This window comes from Chrysoperla carnea, chromosome 4, assembly GCF_905475395.1.
Source record: "Chrysoperla carnea chromosome 4, inChrCarn1.1, whole genome shotgun sequence".
Classification (NCBI taxonomy): Eukaryota; Metazoa; Arthropoda; class Insecta; order Neuroptera; family Chrysopidae; genus Chrysoperla; species Chrysoperla carnea.
This window is the reverse complement of record NC_058340.1, coordinates 57,738,694-57,762,334: the sequence shown is the minus strand read 5'-3', so window position 1 is coordinate 57,762,334 and position 23,641 is coordinate 57,738,694. Positions and strand designations below refer to the sequence as shown.

The window sequence follows — 23,641 nt, the reverse complement described above, 5'->3', positions numbered from 1 at the left end:
AGGGAAGACCGTCCCATTTTTCGGTCTCATTTTTAGCGGCCAATAATTATATTATTGCGTTTCCTATGCTTTTAAGCCTCTATCTTATATAACTTTGGAAACGACTAATAAGTTGTGAACAACTTTACATGTGAAAAAGCAAAAATACCAAAAAAGCAATTTCTACATGGACTATGAAATTTGACAGTCGTAATCTTTTTTCAAAAGCAATTCATTCAAAATTTTCTTTATCAAAAAAATCACTTGAAAGCTTTATATCAATAAATATAAATGAATTCATATGAAAACTTGGTGGGTTAAGGGAGGTTTTACGGGATTCTATAAGGGTAAATTTAATTACTTATATTCTATTTAGCACAAAAGTTTTTTAATTATGAAATGTGTAGTATAAATTGCATAACTTTTCTAAAATAATATTAAGGTTCGAAGTTTATTATACTTAAATTTCGTTTTGTAGAATTGTATGAATACATTTTTTATATATGGAGTTTATGAAAATATCCACATTTAGGTTCTTACTCTCTTAAGTTAAAAATAGTGAAAATAGTGAATAGTCACTACCAAATAGTGATTTTTTAAACTTTTCACTATTTCGTTTTTAGTGTGTAGAAGAGACATTTCTAAAAAATTCTCAACACGATATAAATCAAAGACAATCTGAATGTCCAATTGTATAAAGCACCATTGAGAAGAAATTCAGAATTGTTCGCTCCTTATTAGAAGGTTATTATCGTCTATATATTTTAAAGTAATATAATCGTTTAAAGTTCTCAAAATTATTCAAATCAACTAGTTTTCAGCTCCCCAAAGCGTGTTATATCAGTTTTACCCTATTATACCCTCCTATACAAATTAGCCTGACTGCCCCCCTGTGAGCCTCCAGTGCCCACAAGGGTGCATTATCATCTACTTTGAGAAAGGCTGATCTAAAAGACAATTCTGTGAAGATAAATCTAGATTTTTTCGCGGATCAATTACTCGAAAAATTCGTATCCAAATGAAATGAAGTTTGGCATGCACAAGGTTAGGTTAGGACGCCCTATTAGCTCAATTGGTTAAGGCGTAACCAATTCCATCGGCGGTATGCTTAGGGTAGTGGGTTCGATTCCCGCCGTCGCAACAAAATTATTTTAATTAATAGTTGTGATGGGTTGGTGTAGTGCATAGTACATGCATGAAGGAGGTGCACTCAGCCTCTGAAATTGAACATCTGATAAATGAAATTATCAGCGGAAAAGTGGTAAAACACATATATTTTATCACAATGGGCTCTATAGCCTAAGTGTGTCCTTCGTGGATAGCCAATTTTACCTAACCTAATCTTGGCATGCACAAACTAAAAATAAAATTCCAGAGCCTTATTTTTTTTTTATAACTGAAGGCGAGGTTCCTTTGTGATGGTAACCTTTATAAAATAAAATAACTCTAACTAATCCCTTAAATTTCCAAAAAATATCAGTTATTTTCATAAACTCAATGAAAATTAAATAAAGTACCATAAGTACTGTATTTTTTAAACAAATATTTATTTTATAATAATTTTTTTTAAATGCTAAATATTTTAATTAATTTTTAATTTAATATATATAATAGAATAATTAGTAATTATATAATTAATAAATATAATAAACATACTTAATATTTATGTAAAAAGAAAACAAACCGATAGAAAAGACTAATAGAAATTATAATAAATAAGTTAGCCATATTTGAGATAAAATAAATTTTGAAGATGAAAGCAAAAATGTGCGAATTTTTTTAGAATAGTTTTTTTTTATTATTATTATTACTTTTAAATGTAGTAATTTATGATCGTATTTATTTAGCATACTTTTTATTTATTTTTATCATAACAATGTAATGTGATTTGACAAAAATACAACAATAATATTTATACATATGTAACAATATTTACTTCATCATTCCCTTTTCATATTCATTCCTAATCCCATGTCATTCCGAATTATGGTTCTCCAAATTTAAAATTCTATGTAAAAACAATGTTTAATCTTGAAATAAACACCCAATACGTTTAAATAAATCCGTAATTTTTTTGCCAAATACAGTTTTGATTACGGAATCGTTTGTTTTTTTTTATGTCATGTAAGTAAAAAGAGATAGCATGTCACACACATGACTGATATACCCACATAATACATACTATACCTAATTTGCCTCACGGGTAAACAGTGATGTTTTCGAAAAAATATTTCAAACAAAAGTTGTTTATTTTTTATAAGGAACATTTCTAACATTTAAACTTTTGTTTTATCTCTAACGGTTTACAAGAAGACCCAAGTGACCTATGTTGCTCATTTACGAACTTGACCTCACTTTTTACGTCCCCAGCACGCTATAAAAATTTCAGCTTGGCGGGGTTTATAAATGAGAACAACAGCATTATCGCCACAGGCAGGGTTTTTAAATTAAAACAACTGAAAAAGGGGTCCACTTCCTGTTTTAATTAGTACTAATGATTATTGCCAAATGATCCGAGAATCATCTTAGAAAATATTAATATCACGAATCGCATGGAAATCATTAAATTATTAATTAATGTGAAATTTTGTAAAAAAATAAACAAAACAAAAAACGATTAATTAACTTGTCCACAGATCACAGACTACATACTGGCGTAGCTTACAGGGTGTTCGAAGGGCAAAATTTTAAAATATTAAAAAAGTTTAAATTAATGAAGTGAACCACTGAATGATGGCAATCTCAGGCCTAACAAAAAATCCAAAAAACCCGCAGACCGGTACTCTCGAACCCATTAAAGACATGGCCGACCCCTGGATCAGTGAGTGCAGGCAATCACATGTTTAACCAAAAAGTTAAAAGCGGATATTATGTCAAAATAATATTTTATTACAAACTCTCAAACATAGTGATAGGATTTTTTAATTCATTTTTTATCGTGATAATATTTACGGATCTTTTGTCACCGGATTATTTGCCTCCGGATCTTTTGTCATCGCATCTTTTGTCTTCCAGTCAAAGGTCGTGATACCAAAATTTCTAAGGGGTCTCAAGAAAACCTATTTTTCCTAATGTTACAACAAAAACCACATTTCATGCGGATTTAAACCGTTGCCGCCGTTTAAAATCCAATGAAAAAACAACTTTAATTATCGAAACATAGTTTTCGAGATATCAATTTCACAGAACTCGGATTTAGAAATTAATGAAGAGGTAATCTGTCATATTATGTTGAAATAGGTAGAAAATACTTTCAAAATCCGATTTTATTTATTAAAAACAAACAAATTTTTCCATTTCTTTTACATTTTTTCTAATCTAATCTGAAATCTAATTTCTTAAACGATAGTAAACTTTCGATAAACATAAAACTTTCTTCTCCTATTTTCACGAAAACTTTATTATAGGCTAATTTAAACCTGCCGAAAACCACCGGCTAAAAAAACGTTCCGAATTACGGTTATCGGGTATCAGGTTCACAGGCACAAATTTAAATCTAATGAACTGACAACGTCATATCTTATTACCTTAATAAATGATTTTCATTAAATTTAAAACATATAATTGTTTTCACACAATAATGAAGACTTACCTAAAACTTCAGTATTTGCTAAAATGTTACAAGAATACATAGCAGCCATTAATCGTTGTGGTTGTGCTTGAAACGCTTTCCTACAACCGTCTTTCACTACCGACACAACTTGTCCCGATAATGGTCCGTACACACCAGTGTCAACAACTGTTGGATCATACGACCAACTCTCTAACACGAAACACACACCCATCATAGGTTCTTCACACATCGGTCCCGATAACGTAGCTAATTGAAACCCGTTCAATAAACTAGCATCAAAATCTATACGCGGATCGGATAATTCATTGAAAATTTCCCACATTGATGATCGTGGATAGTCTTTTACTTTATTCCAAAAAACATTTGGTCCACATTTTCTTGGACCAACACACATCATGTTATCAACAATACCTTTCCATTTTTCGGAATCTTGCATGAATTCTTTTTCTAATTCGTCTTTTAAAGATGTTATTCGTTTCAGCGTACGTTCAGCTAATAATTCATTTATTTTTAATTCACATAACTTTTCGACAATTTTTTTACGACCAAAAACCTTATCAACAGTTTTTAAAAGATCGTTATTGTTTTCTAAAAGAGTTGCGACATTTTGTGGTAACGGCAATGCTCTTAAACTAAGGCACATTTGTTTGTTCGGAGTCCATATTGTAATTAATGTATCAGTTTCCTCTTTTTTGCTTACTTCAATAGTTTCGTTTACCATATCAACTTTTGGTGGTTCAACAATAGTCTCGCGAAATGGTACAATTGGCTCCGATACATTCAATTCGATTTTCGCATAGCGCTGTTGAAGGTCATCTATGCATCGTTCTAAATGTACTTCACCGGCAGTAATTAAAACATGTTCTCCTGTTTCTTGAATTAAAACTTGAACGCAAGCATCTGCTTGGTTTAAAAGCCGCAAACCTTTACGCAATTTCGGTATATCAGCAGGATTTTTAGGTTCCACTGCAACTCGTACAATTGGTACAGCCATTAATTGCATTTCCGTAAACGAAGGACAAAATAGGCTAGTTGAGAGTGTAGCTGTTTTCAAAACATGTTCGTCTAACCCACCTATTCCTAAAACGTTTCCTGCTGGTACTTCTTCTAACAATTCTAACTCTCGCCCCATTAGTAGATATAAACTTTCAATTGTAACTTTTGTCACATGCTGATTTCCTCTCAAATCTTTTAGCGTTAAATTAGGATCAATATCAGAACTTTTCAAAGCATCAGCAGGATTATGTTTTGGTCCTAAAACATACAATTCAATACCTTTTCGTAAAACGCCACTAAAAACTCTTGCAAATGCAACAAACGCATCTTCATCATCATCCTTTACAAGCTCTGGTGAAACATTTTCCACTTCAGGTTGATCTGCTAGTGGAGTTGTTGCATTTTCTATATCTAACTGTTTTTGAGCATGTCTTGACCGTGCTAATTCACGTCTTTGAGCAATTTCTTCCATAGTTAATGGTTTGGGTTTATTCTCGGGTAAACTTTTCTTTTCAATTGGAAACATTTTAGATATATAAACGATCACTGGGACATCAGAGGTACTTTTACACGCTAAAAAGTGTTCTTTTAATGCTTGTGTTTGAGGTGGTAAAAAATCAAATCTCGTATTTTGAGAGCACATTAATTTTTCTACTTTCTCCGACGTAATTTCCAAAGGGGACGGTAATTTTTTATAAACAGCATTAAGAACAGCATTTGCTAATGGAAGCCATTGATTTGTAATGGCTTGTAACAATAATCGCATATCAGTAAGTCGTAAATCGCGTGTTGTTAATTTAATACCTAATTTTTCGACAATCGGACCAACCTTTTCTCTATCTTTACGCAAAATTAAAATATCATATAAATTCCAAATATTCTCCAACACCAGCTGGACAAAAAGTGGTTTTTTTGCTTTCTCTTGAGCACCTTTCATAACCCGTTTTGTTTTTGAATTCAAATAAAAATCACCCCATAATACTTTATTTAAAAGTTCTTCCTTAAATCCTAATTTTTCTGAATACATTTTAGCAAACTCTTGTACGCCAAATCCCCACCCATCAACAGCGCTAGCAAAAATTACATTGCCGGTTTCTGGCGAAAAATATAAATTTGAATCATCTGCATCTTCAACACCAGTACTCCAATCATAAACGTTTTCTTGATCTTTATTTTTGGATGTAGTTATGCTATTTTCAGGTACAGTATCCGTTTTTTCCATAACTTCAGTAAGAAAAAGCTCTCCCATAACAGCATTCATTTGTTCTAGAACTTGAGTTAAATGTATATAAGCGTCTAATGGAGATAATTTCATTTCGGTGATTAATCGATCGATTTTATTTAAAATTAAAATAGGTTTGATATTTTCTAACCAAGCTTGTTTCAATGCAACTCTCGTCTGAGGACAGACACCTTCAACAACATCAACAACAACTATAGCACCATCACATAAACGTACAGCTGTGGACACTTCTGAAGAAAAGTCAACATGCCCCGGTGAATCAATTAAATTAACAAGTACTTCAGTTTCTGGAATCGGTGAAAAGTATAATGTTATGCAACTACTTTTCATAGTTATACCACGTTCTTGTTCATCTTTTCTACTATCCATATAGCGTAATTTTCCTGCCATTTTTTGTGAAATAATACCATTACTAGCAACCAACGAATCCGCCAAGGTTGTTTTTCCATGATCGACATGGGCTAAGATACAAATATTTCGTATATTTGATGGTTTATTTTGTAATTCAACTAATTTCGATTGAGAAACGACCCGCATTTTCACAATTCACTAATAAACGTAACGATGTAAACAATCTTAAAACTATGAAAGTTAACCTATTTTGACAGTTGTCTAATATTATTCAACACGTGTTTTACTACTTGACATTTATTAATATTATTGCATGAAGTTAGATACAAATAAAAGCAACTGATAATTGTTTAACTCACAACAATACACAAGAAATACAATCGTCACAATAATCGCAAACAATCACGAATTGAAAAATGAAAGTAATCTTTAAAAATAACCCTCAAGTATATTACATACTTATCAGGTGACACTTTATTAGAAACTAAAAAGAAAAGATAGGTAAATACTTCGTTACATAATATTACACAATAATATGTAACGAAGTGAATCAAATTTTATTGAAATGAATCGAAAAGCATTTTCCGTTTGAGATTTTATTTGTAGTCTATTACAAAGTGTTTCAATATAACAAAATAATGTTATATATTAAAAATTTGAAATTTCTACATGGTTTAGTTCAATTTCTAATTGAACTAAATGTCTGAATCTTAAGACAAGTAAATTCCGCAACAATGCAATGTAGCAGCTATGTTATCACTGTTCTAAATTCAATGATCGACAGTCAGCTGAATTTCAAGATGGCACGAGATTTCATTGCGGCGATTATGCAGTGCCCCATTTACCATTTAGGAAGCCTAAACGGCCGGATGGGGGCCTCTCCCGAAAAAAAACATTTTTTTACTTTGACATTTAAAAAAAAGCCTCAAGTTGATTTACGAGAACTAAAGAAAAGAAGGAAAGTGAAACAAAGTAGATAAATTTTTGGTCAAAAGGCTTCGGTTGGGGGACTTAGACAGCAACATAAAAAGCTACAGTCATTTTTTTTAATACAGTCGCTAAAGAAAAAAATTATATATGGGACACATTTTGAGTCATAGACGTCAACATCTCGGGAAATTTTTCAAAAAAATTAAGCGCACCGTTCTAAAAAACGGAAACTTTCAGATAGGTATCAGTATTTAATTTTCCAAAATTCAAAAATTTACACCTGTTTTTTTATTAAAGTTTAATAAAGCTGCTGAGTGCAATTCTAATTGCACAACTTATCTATATTTAAACGAAACTAGATAATTACTTTTGGTATATCTCCGTAAATACATGAAAACTAGAAGAAAAATTATTAGAGAATATTTTTAGTTACAAAATCTCTAATCTGCAACTTCGCTTATTATAAAAATTCAATTTGATTGATATCATTAATCGAGAAATTTTAAAAAATATAAACGATAATTTTCGAAACCTTCTATCGTTAATGGTGCATCAGATCTAAAAACTGTAATGGAACTTTTTGTAAAATTTAATTAATTGCTGGCATTCTTCTGCTTGTAATATGCGGGACTTCCACCTTTCGTATCATTCAATAAAAAATGCTTTTTTTTTATTTTGTTATTTTTTTCACTGCAGTTTTTATGCATGTAAACCTTGTTACATTTTCCACATAAATTTTTCATAATTCAACAAATATTCAACAAAAATCAATTCATCAAAAATCAATCACCGTGATCATCAACACAAAGCATAATTAAAAATTGATTGCATGTAAACATTTGTAAAGCCAAAAATAGTTTATTGTATTCAATAAACAAGTTTCATAGATTTTATGAATGTTTTCTAAAACGTGATTCTGTGGTATAAAATCGGATGTTGGATTGCTATTTTAATCTAGATACTATCTGACCATTTTACTGCAAACATCAAAAATGGCTAATTGTAAAAGTTTAATTTGTTGTGCAATTTTATTAATGGTTGTATTATTCAACTTTGTACACATCAGTGTCGCTGTAAGTTAATTCATAATTATTTTAAAATTTACTCATAGCAGATAAAGAAAAAGAAATTTACAGTCAAAGGCTTCAGTTTTTTTCTTTCCAGTCAGTGAATAGATTACAGGCCTTGTACAGACCAATATCTCAAAAACCACCGCCCCAATTGCGAATTTAACGTGATTTTTGAATTTTTTGGGTCAAAATTAGCTTATAAACTGATTTTTGTCAAAATCGGAAATAATATTTTTTTCTCAATTTTTTTAAGGGGTACCCCTTCAAAAAAATCGAAAAAACCGAAAAAAGTTTTTACTCTCGGAATTGGATAAAACTTGGTTTATAAGGTAAATATGACCCAAGAAATCCAAAAATCGGGTTCATTTAACAATCGGATAAGTAGTTTTGGAAATATGGCCAGAAATATAGGGTGATTTTGCAATATCTCGAAAACTACCGTCCCAATTGCGAATTTGACGTGATTTTTGAATTTTTTGGGTCAAAATTAGCTTATAAACTGAGTTTTGTCAAAATCGGAAATAATATTTTTTTCTCAATTTTTTACATTTTTCTTAAGGGGTTCCCCTTGGAAAAATCGAAAAAACTGAGGAAAAAATTGAGTTTCAGAATGGGATAAAACTCGTATTATAAGGTAAATATAATATATATGGCCTGAAATATAGGGCGAATTTACAATACCTCGAAAAGTACCCACTCTTCTAAATGAACTTCTCTTTCAAAACTCTCCTGAAATGAACTCGAGTTTTGAAATTTTTTGAATGGATTAAATACTAATTTTGTAATTTAAAATAATTTTTATACTTTGTTTCAGCAAATTCCTGATATACCAATGCCACCAGGAGTGCCAAAACCACCGGGCATGTTACACAGTCTAGCTAGGCGTCTTCGCATGCCCCTTCACCAATAATCCCAAATCAAATATACAGATTCGATTATCTGGTTGTATGAATTTATGATGCCATTCCAGTAAAATGTCCATTCCAAAAGAAGGCTTAACTGGAATTAATTACAACGGTTATTAATTCAATTAATCGAATCTCTAATGTTATTCATATGTATTTCAATTACTTATTTCTGTTATTTCACAAAATTTAATATAAATTTAGCAAATTAAAAAAATTGTTTGTATTAATTTAAATATTAGATATAACAAAACTCGAAACTTCTATATGTAGAATTAAAAAAAAAAAATATTCAAAATAAAATTAATTATATTATTTCGACAATCGAATTACAGCAGCTATTATCCAGTCAAATTAGTCCATAAAATATAAGTAAGGTTACAAAAATTCCCATAGAGCTAAAAATTGGTATGAATGTTTAGAATACTATATTATAAATGATTTGTGAAAAGTCCCCATCAATCCCCCTTGTGCAAAAAATTTTATTGAGGGGAGAAATTTTCAAAAATAGGCTTTTAGCGTTTTTCAGCAAAACGATGAGTTTCACAGCAAAAATAGTTCAGCTTAGTTAGCTACCATGCTGCCCACAGCAATAAACTTTTGTTCTTTTATGAAGAATAACGTTCTAATAGAAAATTGCTTCTATATCTTGTCAGAAAAAACTAAGCTAAGAACATGCATTTTAACAACCCGAATTATGTAACACCTACGGCCACGTAAAATTTTGCATTCCACATTAGTGTACCTAATTCCTAAAAGCAGACTGTATTTTGCCATTCAGTTTTTTCTGTTATATTCACCCAATCAATAGGTGAAAATAACGGACCTTTAGCCATAAAACATAGGCACCAATAAAATAAAATGAATACAAGTTTAAAGAACATTTTTTTTTATTAAATAATAATATATCAACAGTTTAAAAAACAAAAAACTTTTCAATAATTTATATCATAATCTATCATTTTTTTATCTAAAACGAACCATTTGTTACAAAATCCAACATCAATAATTCGATTATAGAATGTGCTAAAGTGTGGTCGCAAATATTTACAAGTACATTTATATAATTTACAATCGCGATCATAATCATCAAGCCACATTATGGAACACACTCCCAAATTCAATCGTCTTAGTACACCACTATTTATACTATTTTCGATAGACTTTAAATGAGTTACTGATTCTGGATTTTGCAATTTCTCTGACACCAGGATAAGATCATTATTGTATTGCCGCATTTTTTCAATATAATGTTTTTCATCTGGATTTATCGAAGCTGTTATGTAAATAAAACCTAAACTCCAAAGAATGCCCACAGCCCGTAATGGTCGTTCTCTTGCCTCTTTGATTACATCTTTAGCCACTTCAGTATAATCTGTGTACAAATTTGTCCAATATTTTATTAATCGCCCTTTAAATGTTTGTTTCACTTCCTCTTTTGGTTTTGGAGCAGACACTTCTGTTGTCATAAATCTTATTCTACTGATGTTACCCACGTTCCTCAATGAAATTTTTCGCAACATTATCAAATTTGAGGTTATAAACGAACACTATCAAATTAATTTTCGCATTGAAATCAAATTTGTTTTTAAGATTTATAGTATTTTTGGTGCCCAAAATCCATTATTAGTAATCGTTATTTCTTTAAAGTTTTTGTTTCCAAAACCAAATTGTTTCAGAAAAATCCAAATCAAATCATACTTTTTGGCATTTTTAGATATCGACTACGCAGTAGCAAAACATCGACGATTGGATAAGTATCACTAGAAATAGAACTTCCTAATGCTCAGTTTATGTCATTCATAAGTTCTCTAACAGAAAATTGAATTACGCAAATAAGAAACTTGAATGTACAACTAAATACTATTAAAATTTAATTAATTTTATTTGTTTAATTTTCCAATACCAAAAATAAATTTCTTAGATCGTGATAAAAAGATCAAGTGTTTTCTATTACTCATCCAGATAACTGTTCTATTTCCGCATTATTTTCTTTACCTTTACTTTCCATATTCCTAAAAAATAACGAGTGATGCTCGTGCGGATTCTTCCTATATACACTCAATTCTAAATCGATTACCGGTAGCAATTAATAATTTTCCGTACTTTTTCCGTAACCTTTTTAAAACTGACCAATGAAACTTAGGACCGAACGTTCGCCATGTTTGACAAAATAAGATTGCAGTGCCGCATGGATTTCAATTTCGATTTTTTGCTATGAATTTAAATTGAAGTAGTCAATAATAAAAAGTCAAAATACAATCTAATTAATATTATAAATTCTTGTTTAAATGCTTTATGAATATTTGTTATAAGTTGGAATAAATTTTAAAAGCTAAAATTGAAATTTTTAAACTACATTTACTCAAATCAGAATCTAATAATATTTACCTAAATTTGAATTTGACTAAACATGACAGTTCATTTGACACATTGTCAATGAACACGTAAAAACCACATTGATATTGACAAATAAACAAAGTGCCCTTATTTAGTTTAAAAAATGGATGTAACAACATTATTTAAAGCGTGTGTGAAAACTATACGAACAAGAAACAGATCGCACAACTTAACAACTGGAGACGACAGTGATAAAAATAGAATTCTTAAAAAATCTGTGCGTAAAGATGAATTTATTACAAAGTCGAAATCACTGGTCACGCAGATAACTCGATTGCGTGACTTTCTAATAGAAAATAAAAAAGCCTATTTGCAATTAACAAGCCTTAAAGATAGTGCTAATAAAATGTCAGATGCTGAACGTGATCAAATTGAAGTTGAATCACAAAAGATCATAAATATTTGTTCAAACGTAATCAATGATTTACGAAAGGAGACTGTTAAAATTAAATGTTCTCTGCAATATTTAGAACATCGGAATGCAGTTATTAGTCTAATAGATAATTATTTAAAATCAGTAAATAAAACTTTCTCAGACATAAGAGCATTACGTGTTAAAAAAGCTATGGAAACTTTTAAAATGTCCAAATTAGAACATAGATTTAAAGAATTAGATCCATATAAAATTCAGAATACATTACCTGCTAAAAAATCTGCAAATGAATTAGATATTTCGAAAACTAAAAAAAATGAAAAAAATAGATTAGATAATTTAGACATAAATTTAGAAACACCTGGACCCAGTGAAGAGAATCAACTATCTGCGGAAGAAATTCAAATGTTTGAATCTGAAAATGAACAGCTTTTTAATGATTTAAATAATTTAGATGAAGAGGTTTGTACCACTATTTTATAAGAATTATTTAAATTGATGCCTATTTACTCAATTTTGTTTTTCATTTAAAATTGCTTTTTTTAACTTCAAAAAGTCACTGTTTGATCGATTATAGTTGATCACCAAAAATACAACTTGAATCAGTTGTTCAAACGTTTCAATAGAAATTAATTCAATTTTTTAGCTTTTTTTGATAGCCAAAGAGTGTGAACTTAATAACCAATTGAAATTGGTATAAATTTCGATTTTTGCCCCAATTTCCTAGATCAGTTTTTTGTATTTTTTAAATACGTATTTCGACTACCATGTCGTTATCATCAGTAAGAATTAGCTAGTCGTGATTACTCTTATTATGAATGTTATTCTTTTTTAATTTGGTGGCGGACTGCACAATGATACTTTCGTGTACCTATAATTTATACTGTTCACAGTATATGTCAAATTGTAGTATCATTGGCGCCAGCCAATCAACTACCATCATATCATTGGTACTTTTAGATCGATGGGAAGTACTACTATTCCTTCGAAATATGAAAGCTGACCAAATAAAATATTTTTGATTAGAAAAACTTTGAGTGATTAATGTTTGAAATCGGAAAATGCATTAAGTATTTATTCTCCTTTGCATGATGAAAGATTGGAAACCATAAAAAAATTGAAAATTATTTGTCTATAATTTTTAAAAATCGTTATAAAATTATTTCAGGTGAAGCAAATTGAAAATAAAGTTGTACATATATCAGAATTACAGCAAATATTTACGGAAAAAGTTTTAGAACAAGAAAAAGATATTGAAAGAATTTCAACAACAGTAATAGGCGCTACAGAAAATCTTCGTGATGCAAATGATCAAATTCGCCAAGCGATTCAAAGAAATGCTGGCCTTAGAGTATGGGTTTTATTCTTTTTATTAGTTATGTCATTTTCGTTATTATTTTTAGATTGGTATAATGATTAATTTAGAGCTAAATAAAAATTATTTTACTTATATATTTTTGATAATTTATTAATTTCCTTTTTGAGTTGAGCAGGGTAAATAAGTCAAGTAGTATAATAGTAGATACTAAAAAAAATTATTCTCCACGCAGTCGCGCATTTTGTCAAGTGAATGGATTCGCTGTAAAATTAGCATCCTCATACATTATTTATCTGTTAAAAAAACAAATTTAATAACAGCCCGCTTTTATTGAGACAACTTAGCGATCGCAGCGCCTCACTTATTTTGTCCGTATTTCTGGGACACTATTTCCTACAGCGATCGTTCTCCTTCTCTCTAACCTCCATGATTCTAATAGTTAATTGGTGCGCCGACTGCGTTTTGCCGATAGGAGCGTTCAAACAGTAAATTATCGGCCAGAACGAATTCAGTTTTATTAACTTGTAAAGCCAAATAAACTATCAATAAAAAAATAATACTATTAAAATTTAATTTTTAAATAAAATTTTATTCATAAAAATACCTATATTACAATATTTACATCTTATATTTAAAAGTGTAAAAATAGATTTTTTAACATTTAAAATTTACGTAAGACCATTTTAAAAAATTTTATAAAAAAATTTACTGTTTAAAAAAATGTTAATTCTATTAACTGAAGTAATAATATGTTTTCCGAAATTTTAATATTATTACGAACACAATTTTAATGTAGCAGTGAATACACGAAATACATCAAACTAACAAATATTTACGTGGATTAAAAATTGTATGAGTTCATTAATAATTATCACTTTTATAATAAAAAATAATATTTCATAACATTTCTAATATTTGAATAATTTTAATGCATAGAGACTTTTGCTATAAATGTAAAATTTTGTGAGGATGAATGCTTGTATCAAACATACAGTACATGTCACATTTGTGAGTTACTATAATTCGGCTATTTTTATACCATGTATATATGAAATATATCATAGTATATTAAGTTTAGTCCCTTATTTAGTTTGTAACGCTTAAAAATATTGAAACTACGAACAAAATTTTGGTATAGGTGTTTATAAAATCCCCTAATCAGTCCATTTTCGGTCCGTCTGTCTGTCAACACGATAATTCAAAAACGAAAAATGACCCATCATGTAAACCGTTAGAGATAGAACAAAAGTATACATGTAAAAAATGTTCCTTAGAAAAAATAAATAACTTTCGTTTGAAACTTTTTTTCGTAAACGTCACTGTTTACCCGCGAGAGCGCAAATTATATAGTATGTATTATATGGAAATATCAGTTATGTATGTGTGACATGTATGTATGTGTAATGTGACAGTGTAATCAACACAGTCTATACATGGTATTTCAACAATTAACTAACTAGTCAATTGTTTGTTTTCTTTAAATTCAGAACTATTTTCTTAAAATCACAATTATATCCTGGCTACTATTGTCTCTATACATAATTTAGCGAGTTGTTTCCCTATAAATGTTTGTTTGTTTGTTGTTTGTTACGCTTTGACGTAAAAACTACCGAATGGATTTGAATGAAACTGTCGAACAATATAGCTCTTTTATAGACATTTTACTGCTCCAATTATGATCATCATTTCGAACCATAAATAAAAGATACCTGAACTTACTTTTTTGCGTAACAAATTGTGTTTTTAAAATATCTCTTATATTAACTATCTCTAATTTTAATCTTATATTATTTTACCGCCAGTGTGACATAAAATCGATCTACGTATTCTAAAGCCCATTCTACAATTATTCTGATGTCGAACGTAAGCACAATATCAGCTATTTTTTACATTTTTTTAGAAAACTTTTAATAAATGCCAAAAATGTATTTTATCGCGCATGTGTCTTCCATATGCCGAGCGACTTTTAAACATTCGATTAATGTAGAATAGACTAAAGCGTTTAGTTTACGGGATATCGGACGCATACGTAACATAAGCCATATTTGATATTTAATGCAGATAATCACAGATAACTGTCAAAATGTCTTATAACACATGCGTCGGATAAATGATTTCAATGTAGAAAATGCTTAAAAAGTTAAAATAAAACAAAAATCTATCTTTCACATCAATATCTACTGATTTAACAGGGACTACACTATCTCTAAATGAATATAAAATAATTATAGATAGTGTTTGAATAATTAATAAAACAAATTAACGAATAAAAAGAAAATAAAATTTACCATATTTGGTTCAATCGGGGTTCCTAGATGTATTAGTTATAAAAGAGAAAGATCGGGGTCTCTGAAGAGATCAAAGTTGACGTTCTAATCTAAACAAAAATAAAAAATATTTGTCAGCCATTAACATAATGATATGATCTCTCTTTCTTCAATATAACTAGGGACCTTGTACATTCAATTATTTACCATCAGATACATTCCTCTACATAATTAGTGACATAAAATTGAACACTTAAATTCGGGGACACATCAACGATAAAAATAACGGACGTTAAATTTATGTTCATCATTTTTAACAGTCGAGTGTCCACAATATAAAACTAAAACAAATAAACTGTAGATAAAAATAAAACAATAAAGTAAAAATAACTAACATAGGCTCGATTCTATGAAAAATTCATTAAATTTAATCATTAATGAACTTTTCAACTTTACGATAAAAATGCTATTTCAATCTCAAACTGAAATGAGGTTTGATATGTTTGTTAACAAAATTTACCATTAATTAAAATGGCGAAATTGAACCCAGGCTTTCGAAGTTAAAAGATAACATACAATTATTGATTCTGCTCCACAGTATCTTGAATATTTGGATATTTAAATATTAACATTCTCAATACTGACGATATTTCACATTTAAAAAACAAAAAATAGTAACTGATAGTACGTAACGTTTAACAGATTTGTGGCAGTGATACACGCAAAAAAAAATTAGAAACTAAGCACAAATGGCTTTAATTAAAAGAAATTATTTTGGTACACTTATTAGCAAGACCAATTATATTATTTTATAATAAATTCCATTTATACATCTAAACTTGGTACAAACGATTGGCCATAATTTTGTGTACTATTATCTTTACATTCAAATGCACAACTAATTACGTGATGATTACGTGATGAATAAATGACAATTACAAATTATTACCCAATCTAATTTACACTATCAATGTTTGTAATTTAAAGGACCCTCCTCTCAAACTATATGAAAAATATTTTTCTTGGATTTTCAGAACCACACTTTTTGTACTTTCTGATTAAGAGTTATTGAAGCACTAGGAAGATACTAGACCTTTTAGTAAAGAACAATTACTTTAAAAATTTTTCATTGTTCTATTTGTTTGTTTGACATCTAAACCACTAAGAATATTTAAATCACAAAATGAATTAAAATTTTTATACAGAAACAAATTGAAAAAAATTAAAAGCTTACTGATTTTATATTGCTCTAAAAAACACAAGGCTAAAGAAAATAGCACGCAGTTTTACTAATTGTATGCTCTAAACAAATATATAAAACAATAAAAATTAAACATTTAACGTTAATGTTCCTTTCTGCTCCTAATATGAATTTTTTTTTAATTTTACTTTTAATAAAAATATCTAAAATAAATTTATATCGAATATATTAAAGTTTTAAGACTCCAAATATTCTCTTTAAATTGGAAGTTAATTTTTTTGTCTTAACATATTTTCTATATGATTTAAGGAGAGTTCTTTAAAAATTACACATATCGAAATTGACTAAATGCAATATTTAAATTTTAAGTTTGATATTATTAATTATCAAAATTGTTCATAGCTTTTAAAAAACCTACATACTTAGTAGCTTAAAATGTTATTCCTAATAATAATAGAACACTCTAAATGAATTACTTTTTGGAATATGCTTAAAACTACGAAATTAAACATCTTCATCAATAGAATCATATGCGTATTTTGAATGACCATCAAAAGGTCTAGCTTCACCATGAATAATCGATTGAATAACCCAATTGGTGGACAGTATAGGTATACCCCAATTTAAAGCGCGATCAACAATTGATTCGGGACAATCATTATCGGCTAATAAAAGTGTTGCTGTTGAAAAATCTATGTCTTCGTCGGTCATAACAATAATAGTACCACCGGCTAATGAGCAAACCCTTTCCCAAAATTTAAGAAATTGTTTATCAACATTTGGTGCCAAGTATATTAATAAATCTTGAAAAGGTTTATCTTTCTTTCGATGGTATGAATCGATAAATTTATTTTTCTCCAAAGACCATCCAATAGGAAGTTCTTGGAAAGGTAGACGTTTATTTTCACGACAACATCGTACAATCCATTCATGATTTAAAATTGTAATGCCAGCAGCAATGCATTGAATGTACTTAGCAGTTTTATTTGGACGATTCGATATTAATTTACACATATCATAATCACTTGGTGGAATATCTTCAAAGTGTTGATACAACACACCACCACCACCATTAATTTGTTGCACAAGATGCTCTTCTAAAAATGGTATTTTAGTAAATTCTCTCATTTCATTTTCAGTATCGGATTCACTAACACTGTTCTCTTCACTAGTTTTATTACTCCTCACTGACGTGTTGCTACATACTAAAATGAAAGAGAGTCCATTGAAAATATTACTATTTTCTGGAATAGGACCAAATATATCATCTTGTAATTTATATTTTGGTAATCGATTTGTGGCTTTAACAGTCCCTTTAACTTTTCCCGGACCTTTGTTTGCTTTTGCCGGAGTAGAAAAATTTTTTAATTCAGGTTCAACTCCGCCTACTTCTTCCAGAGCACATTCACTTCTAGAATCAATTGATTTTTCATCTTCAGAATCTAATTTACGCGGTGTCATTTTTCTTGTTCCAGAAACTCCTGGTCTAGGACTGAAAGCGGCATTAGCATATTTTCTGTTTGAACGTGTGGCTCTTTTGCCTTCTACTATGTTATCTAATGTCACAAGTCCTAATTTTGGAGTGCCTGGTGGAGTAACAATACGATTTAATTCTTTTACTGTTTTTGCTTGATCTTCTGTTAAAAATAGTTCATCAGCAAACGCTTTTACAACAGCGCCTCCATCAATTTCTACTTTATACCGAACTTTTCCTTTCTCAAGCCATAACTCAGTCACAATACCTGTTTCATATTCTCCACTTTTCTTAATTCGTGCATAAACTGAATGTCCTTTTAACAACGTGTGACATCCCGATAAAATATAATCCTCAATTAAAACTTTTGTGTTTCCATCATCGAATTTAACGTTCCATTTGTTACCTTTTACATGTTCTTGTACGATTCCAGAATAATATTTTCGATCTGTCCAACGAGCAAATACACTTTGACCTACGGAAATATTACCAGATTGAATTGGCATATCGGATATATTATTTGATGATGATTGGTTATCTATATCTTGATCAATAGTATTGGTTCTCTTTGTTTTTCGAGCACCACGCCCACGATTATTGGATGTAGGAGTTGAAACTTCACTTGTTTCTGAATTTTCAGCTAATGATTTGGGTACACGTTTTTTACGGGTAGATCGTTTTTCACTTTTAGGAGTATTCATTTCGTTAATACTTTCTAGTTTTTTCTCTGGAGTACGCAACTTCTCCCTTTCAATAATTATATCATTCTCATCATTTAAATGTTCAGCTGATGGTGATGTTTTCTCATTATAATTTGCAGAAATATTCATGGAATACGGACTATGATCAATGGCATCAAGAATTTTAAGCAATTGTTCAGAGTTATTCCAATGCGATTTAATAAACGATACTTGATCAGTTGTAAGGTTTTTCGAATCCATAAATTGTTTATCTTTACTTTTATTCAAAGGAATCTCTGGAATTAAAAAATGTTCTTCATTTCGAATGATAGATGATCGACCGGCTAATGCGCTAGCGGAACTCATTATAGATGAAGAACTACTCGTAGAATACCGGGAAAGAGTTGACAATCGAGAAGTATTAGACAATATAGAATAACGATTAGGTAAATTAAATGGAGGAACACTAATACTACTACTAGGAGAAGTATTCTTGGATACATCTCCTAAAGCACCTGTTGATACATCAGAGATTCGTTTGTTATAGTTATTAATTTCCGAAATGTCTTCGCACAACACTTGAGTAATTTCTTTATTCACGACATCTTTATCTTCAGAAACAGTGTAAGTAACTTCAACATAAAATATGTGTTTTTTTGTAGAAATTTCTGGCTTTAACTTAAAACTATCACTTTGATCGTTTTCTAAATTGGGAGTAGAAGAGCTACCATTTTGAGTACACACAGAACTATCTTTATGAGCAATTGGTGAAATATTATCAGACTTATCAACTAAATCTGGAACAAAATGATCAGGCAATTGTTTATTTGTTGTTTCAGAATCGGAGTTAACTGGTTTTGAAATGTTTGAATCAGAATTAAGCAATTTTTCCGTTTCAACAGGTTCCGTTTCTGCCTCATGAATCTCATCAATTTTTCCATTAGTAGTAGTTCCACCGTTTGTGATTGAATCTTTCATATCCTCACTTTTAACAATTTCTAATGAATTACTTGAATCCTTGGCCAAGTCTATTATATCCTTTGAATCTTCGGAAGAATTTTCAATAATTTCCACACTGGATGAAACTTCTACTGTAGAATTGTTTAAAGATTTTTCATATTGACTTAAATTAATTTTTCCAGAAAGTACGGAATACGAAACATTAGATTCAGTGCTACTATTACTTTTCACCACTTCGCTTGGTTTTGTATCTTCCGTTTTTTCTTGGATTTCAATATCAACTGATTTACCACCATCAGACTCAGATTCACTTTTCTTCAATTTAGTTGGTAAATTGGATTCTATTTCATCTGCTTTTCGTTTTCTTGATGCTTCATTTTCTCTAAGTTCATTTTCTGATTTGTCTAACTCAATTGTTTCAATTTTGTCCTCATTTTCAAACATATCTTGGGACTCTAATCTGTCGATATCATTAATATCTTTCATTTCTTGATCTTGTACAGTTTCCTCTTTATTATCGACTTTCTTTGAATCAGGAGCATCCGAAATATTTTTGGATTTAGTGTTATCATTTTTAGTCTCTTCTTCAACATCATTATTTTCTTCAATTTTAGACTCATCTTCAACAGCTTTTTCTTCAATTTTAGACTCCTCTTCGTGGATGATTTTATTTTCTAAAGGTTTAGACTCTCCTTCATCAACTTTTTTTTCTGTAACTTTAGATTCTTTTTCAACGGGTTTATTTTCATTGTTTGAAGAATCTAAAACACCTAAAGTTTCAAATAAAAAATAGTTTTAATAAATTAAAATAGTTTTAAAAGATTTGTCAGGCGAGCGAAGCGAGCCTCTACTAGGTTAAAATGTAACTTTTTGGTGGTAAATTTTACAAAAAAAAAATACAAAAGATTTAGACATGAAATGAAATGTTGTAGTTCCATATTTATGTATAGATGTGTTATCAATCATTATTTTTAGAAAAAAATTATATAAATAATAAAAACAACAATATTTTATATTTATTACATGTATGTATACTCAATGTCAGAAAAAATGCTCGTTTTAAAACATTCTAAGTGTTACTATTATAACATAACATATGATGAGTACGCTTAGAATGTTTTAACTGTGGCATTTTTTCTGACAGTGAGTATATATATATCTATATAAATGCAGAGACAGTGGCACTATCCGTGAGCTACATCTAATAGTAATATATAATTGGCTACATTTAATATTAATTTTAATTGAGTGGCCATCTGTAGATTCTTTCAAGTATTAAAAAAAGTCATAATGAATAATACAAAAAAAAGTGATAAAATATAAACAATTAATTTTTGCAGTTCTACAGTAGAATAACTAAAAAAATTAAGTGATATTAATACAAGTAATAAAAACATTTTAATTATAGTTGTTATAATTTTTAAGTTATTTATTAATTAATTGTTATTTTAGCAATAAAATGCCACGACGCGACGTCGTACGTTGACTGGTGGTAAAGAACGTGATCGTAATCGATCATTAATGGGTGATCATCCTTTTGAGATTGCTCAAAAGAATTTGAATTTTGAGTATGTAATGTATGTCATCGTCGTTGGTTTGATTTGCAAATTAATAAAGATGGGTTTTGTTGTATTTGTCATAAATTTAAAATCAAACATTAATTGAATATTTTCACAGCGCCATAAAACCATGGATCTGTTTTATATGATACCATTCGCGAGCCATTACAAAGTTATACTTTTAGCTAGTAAATATTGTTATTTCAACTTCAAAATCAATAAAATTTACATTCAAAACAAAATAAAGCAGGTAACTGTATAAGATACATTTTAATTTTGAGTATCAAAAAATTAAGTATCGAAAATTTAATAAGCTACAGATACATAGCGCGCGAAAATAATCAATTCAAGAAAGAACTTTCAATATTTTAGCTACCTAATTTTTGTAGTTTGAATATTTAATAGGAAAAGCAATACATTCTCGAAAGACTAAGAAATTTGGAACCATAATATTCCGGAAATTAGCTTTTCATATGAAATACACTGTCATTTGTTTCATTGTCTGGTACTCTTTTAAAATACCAGAAAAACAGGCTTTCTGGAGTCACAACGCTACTTGAAAGTCGCTATTCAGACACTATAGTGTGACTAGCGTGAATCTCACGTTAATTTGGAGTAGATATGCTTATAGTAGACATACGTAGATTATGAATCCGCTGTCGGATTTGGTGAAAAATTAATAGTTTTTCCCTGTGATTGCGTTCATGTAACTGATCCACGGGTTGGCCTTACCTTTAAGAGGGTCAAGTTATGATTTCATTAATTCTTAGAAAATCTCAGAAAAGTTAAAAAAATATTAGATAATATTCTGTTCACACTAATTATTTACTTTAAATTGTCTTAACGTGAGATTCACGTTATACACACGATAGTATCCGAATATTCTCACCCAAATATTAACGTTAGGAAAAACTTTCTGGAAAATAATTTTATTGAAATTTTATCTACTGCAATTGATTTGAATGGAAATTTTGTGCAAAATTGCTGGTTTTGTTCCGTCTGTACAGTACTCATATGGGACACTGTATACGCAACCAAAAAATTTTAAAATATATATCCATACAGAGTATCCTGTGGTTAGTACAGTTTTTAGTTTTTTTAGAAAACCATGAATCGTAGCCAATCCCTAGCAAAAATTTTCGCTGCCAAACAAATGCTCGCTCGCTCCCAGTCTATTATAAAAAACAAAAGAATTTGTAAAACTCACTTTGACTTTCATTTTTTTCATCTTCAACAAATGATAAACTTTCCTCTAGTACTAATTTCTGACTGAATCCATCGTCTACTTCTGTACTTTCTATAACAAAATATAATAGTTTTCACTAAAATTTTCTTGAACATATAGGTTAGAAAAATATAATACCTTCTAACTGAGTTTCTTCTATAATATCTTCAGAACTCATTTTTATAGTATAAAGTAAAAAATATTAAAATTTATTAGAATAACTTGTATTTATTTTAAAAAAATTGTTAAATCTACTTCTGACATCACTAGTAAATATGCCGGTATTTAACTGTTTATACCCCTTTCCAATCGAACACTGATAAAAAAAAAATTTTTTTTATGTGTTTTAAGAAAAGGGCGGGATGCTGAGATAATCGTTGATTCCCAGCACGTGGAATTATATTTTTATCGCACTTTTAATAATTATGTCATGTCTTTAATTTATACGCCAGACGATTTTTTCACAGTTTTTGTTACAAAATTAATTAAAAATTTTTTACATTATTTTGTATTGGTAATACTTGTAAAGACTATAAAGAGTAACGCTGCCCGATGCTGTAAATATGGTGTATATGTTTACATTACAGCAATTTATTATCATTAAGCATTAAATAATTAAGGATGACCATTAATTATTGATTACGTTGAGGAGTAATTGAAGAGCATGTAAAATATTTATGCTTAAATTCGCAATTTTACTAAAATGCTTGAACTAGGCAGTTTTAAAAAATAATTATACCTACACTTTCTGTTCTAAGAAAATTTGCTAACAATAATTTTAATGTCATACTCTTTTCAGAAATTTCTTAATAGGTATCGTTTGGGATTGAAGTATTTTCATTAGAAATATATTTCTAAATTTTTACCGTAAACTTTTCCAAATCTGGAGATCTTCAAATTTATACATAAAATTTACACATATGTTATGTACATTGCCTACAATATTTGGTTAATATTAAAAAATATAATTATAGAACTTTATACTCTTTGGCAACATGAATTTTTCTTTTTCGGATTGATACTTCAGTATATATATTAAACTAGCTGTGAACTACCGGTTTTGCTCGGCAACATTTCCACTTTCACCCCTTACCTCCATATTCTCTTGCGTAGGGGTTACAGTTTTGTAATGTACA

General features: G+C 29.5%; 4 protein-coding genes across 4 annotated transcripts in view; 1 reads left to right on the top strand and 3 right to left on the bottom strand.

The window, feature by feature from the left end:
• LOC123297318 (elongation factor-like GTPase 1) overlaps positions 1-6,432 on the bottom strand; it is a 221,284-nt gene extending 214,852 nt beyond the window's left edge. Inside the window, exon 1 of the mRNA XM_044878929.1 lies at positions 3,572-6,432. Coding sequence (XP_044734864.1) covers positions 3,572-6,329 — 2,758 coding nt within the window. The 5' untranslated portion in view covers positions 6,330-6,432. The remainder of the gene's footprint in view (positions 1-3,571) is intronic.
• A 3,551-nt stretch (positions 6,433-9,983) lies between these two features.
• LOC123298630 (mitochondrial import inner membrane translocase subunit Tim29) lies at positions 9,984-10,772 on the bottom strand. The gene has a single exon (XM_044880716.1). The coding sequence runs from the start codon at positions 10,569-10,571 to the stop codon at positions 9,984-9,986; it is 588 nt and encodes a 195-aa protein (XP_044736651.1). The 5' UTR covers positions 10,572-10,772.
• Positions 10,773-11,478: 706 nt separating this feature from the next.
• Positions 11,479-13,241, top strand: LOC123298628 (syntaxin-18). The gene is made up of 2 exons (XM_044880715.1): positions 11,479-12,283; positions 12,990-13,241. The coding sequence occupies exons 1-2, from the start codon at positions 11,552-11,554 to the stop codon at positions 13,239-13,241; spliced, it is 984 nt and encodes a 327-aa protein (XP_044736650.1). The 5' UTR covers positions 11,479-11,551.
• Positions 13,242-17,013: 3,772 nt separating this feature from the next.
• Positions 17,014-22,768, bottom strand: LOC123298626. Its single transcript, XM_044880713.1, has 3 exons — positions 22,644-22,768; positions 22,488-22,577; positions 17,014-20,491 (listed from the first exon to the last, which is right to left on the bottom strand). The coding sequence occupies exons 1-3, from the start codon at positions 22,681-22,683 to the stop codon at positions 17,112-17,114; spliced, it is 3,510 nt and encodes a 1,169-aa protein (XP_044736648.1). The 5' UTR covers positions 22,684-22,768; the 3' UTR covers positions 17,014-17,111.
• Positions 22,769-23,641: the final 873 nt, after the last annotated feature.